The following is a 7,249-nucleotide window of genomic DNA, read 5'->3' as shown; positions in this document are numbered from 1 at the left end:
TTACATTAGAAGACATTTACATCTCTTCTTTATTTTCTTCCTCTGCCGAGCCTGTAGTGCAGCCCTGGTGACTATCTCAAAAACTTCCCTCACACCATCCTTTGTTTTTTCAGAGCACTCCATGTACGCAAAGGCACCAATCCCGTTTGCCATCTTACGGCCCTCCTCTGGTTTCACAGGTTCTTGCTTCGTTTTGGCCAACCTCCTACGGGTGTGCTCATCATTGCGCAGGTCCATTTTATTTCCTACCAAGACAATGGGAGCATCGGGGCAGTAGAATCTGATTTCAGGGGCCCACTTCTCCAGGATGTTCTCAAGACTGTCCGGGTCATCAATGGAGAAGCACATGAGAATGACATCAGCATGTGAGTAACAAAGAGGACGCAGTCTGTCTAAGTCTTCATTACCGCCTGTATCCCAAAACGCTAGTTGAACCGGTTTGCCATCCACTTCAATGTTAGCGACTTCGCTCTCGTAAATTGTAGGCACATAGACATCTGGGTCTGGGAAGTTGTCCTTGCATAGACAGGTCTTCCCACAGGCTTCATCTCCCACTATTACAATCTTCATCTTCATGCCACTGCCACAACGCTCTTGCGTGGTCCCGTATTAAGCTCTGCTGCTGACGCTCACATCATAGCTATGTCACTATGATGTCAGTCTGACCCAAATATGGGGATCCGTGACATCAGAACAGTCAGTACTCTGATCAACAGTATCAGGTAACCATAGCAACCAAAAAATCAACAAATATGGACACAGTGAAATGTCTTCAGCCGATCCGACCAATATGTCTTGAGTCATAGTGGCTTTGTCGAGTACCCGTTGTACCCATCTGTCTGTGTCCCATTTATGCCCATATATGGAGATGTCTGTTTCTGACAGTCCTTATCCTTTTATCCCAATATATATGGAGATCCCTGAAGTCATCAGTGCATGACCATGCCCATATATAGGCCTATAGGTCAGATTGGCGTTTCTTGACAACCGTCTAACCTGAAGGACTTGACGTTGGGCACGTGCATAGAGTTTGACGTCAGGTGGTCTCATATATGTGCATGACCTATGGTCGGATCTGTGGCTCTGGACAACCGGATCTCCATATATGCCTATATATGGGCCTAATGGTCAGATCAGCGGTTTCCGGACAACGCCTACACGACCGAATCACAGTAGTAACCATAACGACGGGAGTTCTAAGTTAGTTGTACCCGCATTTATGTGGATCCTTATTCATTTGAAAATGTATAAGGATCCTTATATGATTTGTTTGAGTATGATGACCCATATTTGGGTGTAGCTGCAGTGGAAACTATGGTTTTAAGCCTGAGTCATGGTGACGGGGGGGTTGTCGGGATTGTCATTGAAGCCTATAGATGATCTGGATCAGCGGTTGTCCAAAAATGTATGTAATCCCCAAATCCCCATATATGGAGTATGCTGTCTAACCTCAAAGTGTCATCGTGGCATCAGGCACAAACAAATCAGTTGACAAATCAGTCAGCTTCATATTTGGGCACAAAAGGGGCATGCACATACTATATGGGTATATAGTGATGATATCATGGATCTCCATATATGGGCATAAAAGGGACAAGGACTGTATCTGTCAGTCCTTGTCCCTTTTATGCCCATATAGGGTCATATACTGATGACATCAAGGATCTCCATATATGGGCATAAAAGGGACAAAGACTGACAGAGACAGGGATGTCCATATTTGGGCATATCAGTCGGATCGGCGGTGTGATGTAGGTGTGAGGGTTGGCACAGCGGCCTGAACTCTACATCCACCTGAACCTCTAGTAACTCTATAATAAAATATAAAGTAAAAATTAATACTGAAAAAAACTTTTGTTTTGTGTTTATTAAGCTTAAGACAAAAAAGTAAAGTTTTGCACCATGTAGTATAAACCTCTGTGTGGGTGTCCCTTTGATCCATGCATTAAGTAGTCCCCATGTGCTGCCATTTACATTAGAAGACATTTACATCTCTTCTTTCTTTTCTTCCTCTGCCGAGCCTGTAGTGCAGCCCTGGTGGCTATCTCAAAAACTTCCCTCACACCATCCTTTGTTTTTGCAGAGCACTCCATGTACGCGAAGGCACCAATCCTGTTTGCCATCTTACGGCCCTCCTCTGGTTTCACAGGTTCTTGCTTCGTTTTGGCCAGCTTCCTACGGGTGTGCTCATCATTGCGCAGGTCCATTTTATTTCCCACCAAAACAATGGGAGCATCAGGGCAGTAGATCCTCATTTCTGGGGCCCACTTCTCCAGGATATTCTCAAGACTGCCCGGGTCATCAATTGAGAAGCACACGAGAATGGCATCAGCATGGGAGTAACAAAGAGGACGCAGTCTGTCTAAGTCTTCATTACCGCCTGTATCCCAAAGCGCTAGTTGAGGTTTGCCATCCACTTCAATGTTAGCGACTTCGATCTCAAAAGTTGTAGGCACATACACCTCTGGCTCTGGGAAGGGGTCCTTGTATAGACGGGTCTTCCCACAGGCTTCATCTCCCACTATTACAATCTTTTTCTTAATTTCTGCCATAGTCACTGCTCTAATGGGGTGTCCGTTGAGGTGGTGATCACTCAATGTCTCTCACGATACTGCCACAACCCTATTGCGTTGTCCCGTATTAAGCTCTGCTATTGATGCTCGCATCATAGCTATGTCACTATGATGTCAGTCTGACTGTCAGTCCTGCCCAAATATGGGGATCCGTGACATCAAAAAACCCTACCAGTACTCTGATCAACAGTATCAGGTAACCATAGCAACCAAAACTCAACAAATATAAGACACAGTGAAATGTCTTCAGACGATCCGACCAATATGTCTGAGTCATAGTGGCCTTGTCAGAGTACACAAAAAATGTATATGGATCCTTAGTTTGAGTATGTCTGAGTATGATGACCCATATTTGGGTGTAGCTGCAGTGGGAACTCTATATATGGTTTTATATCTGAGTCATAGAGATGGGGCGGTGGACCACGGTCAGGATTTGTCATTGAATCCTATAAAGTACACAGATCTCCGTGTGCGTTTGAGTGAGTCTGTCTGTGTCCCCATGTATCTATTGTAGATGATCCGGATCAATGGTTGTCAAAAGTTGTAGATAAATCCCCATACATGGAGCATACTGATGCCATCAATATGATGCCATAGTACTGCGATCATAGACTGGCCTGGACTCCATATTTGGGCTTTGCTGACACAGAACTACATATATGGGCATAAAGTGACACAGGCAGAGACAGATGATATCTCCATATATGGACATGAGACAGATATAGAAATCTACATATATGGGCATAAAAGGGACAGACAGACAGACAGACAGACAGATGGGTGCAACGGGTACTCTGGCACATCTATCTCTGAACTCCGAACTGTCACACCACTGCAAGACATTACAATGACATTGATTACTCTTCCTTGTTAGCCTGGGATCAACGTTTGCGGTCGGATCGACGGTGACGTCATGACTTTCACTATATCAGCTTTGGGGTAGCTCCGAAGAGTATACAAATGTAACCAAATGGACTCCTTGGATTTTAATTAACATACTATAACCACTAAGTAGCTCTGGATAAAGGCCAGATTGTTAATGTTAAAGTCATTTTCAGACTTTCTATTTAAGGCACATTAAAGCTTAAGTGAAAGTTAGAAGAACTACATGAAACATATTGCATTTTAATAAACATCACTTAGTAATAAGGAAGTGAGAATACATATTGAACAATAGATTATAAATTATATTATACACATAGAGCTCTTCACAGGTTCAAAATGATGTACCCAAACCCTAATGGACCCCTGAAATTGGTTCCGAGATCCTTGTGGAGCCGACAGAAATAAAAGAAACCACCAGGATGGCACCCATTATGTTATAGACCCGACAAACCTAAAATGCTGTTCTAACACAGTCTGCCAGATGTCAGCTCTAGGCTACTCCATGCTGTAGCAGTCTACAATAAGAGACATTGACAATGATATTAAACTGCATGTTTTCACCTCGATTAATAAGGAATCCAAGAACTTTGTTCCCCCATATATATTGGTTGCAGTAATCTCATCCTTGGTCAGTCTATCATAGCAGCACTTGATTCTTGCAGCCCCTTCTTTCACACCCACAGCCAAAGAACAACTATTTGCTGTGTATTAGCTTGTCTGACACCTAGTTGGTCGAGTTGAGAGAGCAACTATAGCCAGTAACAGAACGGTCATTGCCGTGAGAGGCAAGCATGCAGCCAATACACAACAACGATGCAACACAATGGGAAACGGTGGGGTGCTAGACCAGCGCCGGTCGGGGAAAATAAATAAATAAATAGACCACTCGATCGCAATAGTGTCTTCCCAATAGTGGGGGGACATTCAGGCCCTTCTGACCCCCTCCTCCGACGCCTAGCTTTGCTTTGCTCTCAACTGTGTTCTTATTCATGGCTGTCAATCTTGGTATGTTCTCTCTTCACCAGCTCTTCTAGCTCTGCCTTCCATCCCAACAGATCAGCCAGAGCCAAACAGCCATCATCACAAGTACTGATGTGAGCTACGTCTCTGTAAGCCTTGTCTGAGTCAAAGTCCATCCCTCTTCCAAAACCTATCAACCCAAACAGGGGCTTCACCTCTCCTGCCTTCTCCTTGTTAATGAGCAGCCTGGGACAGTTTTTAGAAACTTTGCCGACAAGACCGGCAAATGGTTGGACCTGCAGGGATGTACCCATGATGATAAGAAGGTCACAACGGGGAAAGTCCATCTTCATTGACGTGAAGAACCGTACAGGGAGGTTTTCTCCAAAGAAGACTATATCTGGCTTGACCAGACTCCTGCACTTATCACATCTGGGGATGTCATCGGTGAAGATCTTCTCTTTCATCCAGTCGAGGTTGTACACCTTGTGGCAAGAGAAGCCGACACAGTGGGAGGTGTAGAACGTTCCATGGGCTTCAACCAGGTCTTTCCCCTCCAGCCCTGCCACACGCTCAAGGGTGTCGATATTCTGGGAGTAGCAGCGTCTCAGGAGCCCCTTGTCCTTCAACAGCTTCATGAAGTAATGACACACAGTCGGCTTAAACTGTCCCGGGTACAGTTGCTTGGCCAGGGCAAAGAATGGTTCAGGGTGTTTCTTGAAGTAATCTATATGGAAGATGGCTTCTGGGTAAGGCAGGTTGTATTTCTGCATACTGGCATAGAGGCCAGATTCCGGCGACCGGAAGTCAGGGATGCCGGCCGACGTGGATATTCCTGCTCCCACCATGCAGATAATGTTTTTACCTTTGCCACTCTGTATGTACCGAGCGACCCCTTCCAGAGTGAGCTCACCCAGAACCTTCTCTGCTGAGCCCACAGCCAGGGATCTGGAGAACAGGTTACGCAGGAAGTCCATTTCCGGTTCTCCAGAAGCCGCTCCTTCACTGCTATCGTCAGACCAATCCTCTGGTTCAGGAGTACGATCCTCCTTTTCTCTTTCAGGAGTCTCTGGTGCTTTAGACATCTATCCGTCTACTCTCATAAATGTTAATATGAAAAGAATATTAACGGCTCGGTTTAGCACGACTCCATATTAGTACTGTGTCCAAATTATTGCTGAAGTTTTGTTTATGTGACTTGTTTATTAACTCATTTTAAAGGATGTGATGTTGTGGCGTGATGACATCATTACAAAGAATATACACAATGACGTTACACCAGTGGTGGAAGAAGTACAAACATATCGTTTCTGTCCGGCAGTAACCAGCTAACTCCATTTTGGCGCTTTTGCATTCTTTTCCATAAATCAGTGCTATTGAACACCCTTTACGTCTGTGTGTTGGTAACAAGGGAACCAGAAGACCTGGTACTGCCAGACCCCTAGTGGTTGAAATCTGAATGGCCGGACTTCGCATGACGTGTGTGCAGAGGAAAAGAGGGACAGACCGACCGACCGACCGACCGACCGACAGACAAAGCCTCATGTAGGCCGACCCCCTGGGTCTGGCAAAAATAATATTGAACCAATGAAAAGTATTAAAAAGCGCTTCTGACAAAACCAGCTAAATCCATTGAATCCTATAACTTTCTGCTAAACCAGCTAACTCCACCAAAGGTGTGTGTTAGCTGGTTTTGCTGACTCCAGGCTCCACCCCCTTTTGACGTCCAACCTCATTGTGAGCTTGGAGGTCCATTCAGCTGTTCTTATCAATGATGAACAAAACCTCCTAACTCCACTTTTTGTTTTGTTTTTGTCATTTCCTGAAAATGTTACATTTTGGAGTTAGCTGGTTTCTGCAGATATTTTACTTAAGTAAAAGTAGCAATACCACAATATAAAAATACGCTGTTACAAGTAAAAGGCCTGTGTTCAAAATGTTACTTGAGTAAAAGTACAAACGTATTGGCATCAAAATATACCTAAAGTATTACAAGTAATTAAAGTACTAAAATGTTTGAAAATAGAAGATCTACAAGCTCACAACGCGGCGCAATGCAATGGGTTGTGAGCTTGTAGATCGGCTATTTTCAAATAGCCTACATATGTTATAGGGCTAAAGTGGTCAATATATGTTTTATAATATAATCATTTATATCTGCAAAGTAACTAGTAACTAAAGTTTTCAAATAATTGTAGCGGAGTAAAAGTACAATATTTGCCTCTGAGATGTACTGAACTAGAAGTAAAAGTACTGAAAATTGGTAATACTCCAGTAAAGTAAAAAATACCTCAACATTGTACTTAAGTACAGTACTTGAGTAAATGTACTTAGTTACTTTACACCACTGCGTTACACTGACACGGACATGGTGGTGACCGTAGCTGAGTGGGTGGAGAGGTCGTCTGGGAAACAGACGGTCTAAATACTTGTTCCACCACAGACTGGGAGCAGCGTTGGAAACTGCTGCCTGTCTCCCTGCCCTCGCTAAATAGACTCTCCCCGAGCCAGGTGTCACTACATTGTAATGATACGTGCTAATTAGTCAGGCAATAAAAACATTCGGCCTAATTAACAAAGAACAGGCGTACAACGGTATGGAATGTCAAACATACAGGAGGTCACCGGAATTCCAGCACACAAAGAAAGGAATTCTGGAGAGCAAACACAGCGCTGTGCATTGTGTGTGTGTGTGTGTGTTTGTGTGTGTGTGTGTGTGTGTGTGTGTGTGTGTGTGTGTGTGTGTGTGTGGGGGGGTATATACTTGCATTTATGTGTATGCGAGTGCTCGCCTGCATGTGCATGCATGCATGCACCGTGGGCACTTGTCT

At 44.3% G+C, this 7,249-nt stretch overlaps 3 protein-coding genes across 3 annotated transcripts; all 3 read right to left on the bottom strand.

Moving 5' to 3' along the window:
• On the bottom strand, positions 1 to 576 carry LOC311037935 (transforming protein RhoA-like; the record flags this gene model as incomplete). The annotated part of the gene is made up of 1 exon (XM_084047229.1): positions 1 to 576. The coding sequence occupies one exon, from the start codon at positions 574 to 576 to the stop codon at positions 1 to 3; it is 576 nt and encodes a 191-aa protein (XP_083903355.1).
• Positions 577 to 1,970: 1,394 nt separating this feature from the next.
• LOC311037934 (transforming protein RhoA-like) lies at positions 1,971 to 2,552 on the bottom strand (the record flags this gene model as incomplete). Its single annotated transcript, XM_084047228.1, has 1 exon — positions 1,971 to 2,552. The coding sequence occupies one exon, from the start codon at positions 2,550 to 2,552 to the stop codon at positions 1,971 to 1,973; it is 582 nt and encodes a 193-aa protein (XP_083903354.1).
• Positions 2,553 to 4,441: 1,889 nt separating this feature from the next.
• Positions 4,442 to 5,503, bottom strand: LOC311037933 (NAD-dependent protein deacetylase sirtuin-2-like; the record flags this gene model as incomplete). Its single annotated transcript, XM_084047227.1, has 1 exon — positions 4,442 to 5,503. One exon carries the CDS (start codon positions 5,501 to 5,503, stop codon positions 4,442 to 4,444), a length of 1,062 nt encoding a protein of 353 aa, XP_083903353.1.
• Between the last annotated feature and the right edge of the window lie 1,746 nt (positions 5,504 to 7,249).

Source organism: Gymnoscopelus microlampas (assembly GCF_963454915.1).
Source record: "Gymnoscopelus microlampas genome assembly, chromosome: 21".
Taxonomy (NCBI): domain Eukaryota; kingdom Metazoa; phylum Chordata; class Actinopteri; order Myctophiformes; family Myctophidae; genus Gymnoscopelus; species Gymnoscopelus microlampas.
The sequence above is the reverse complement of the archived record's forward strand: the minus strand, read 5'-3'. Positions and strand labels throughout refer to the sequence as shown.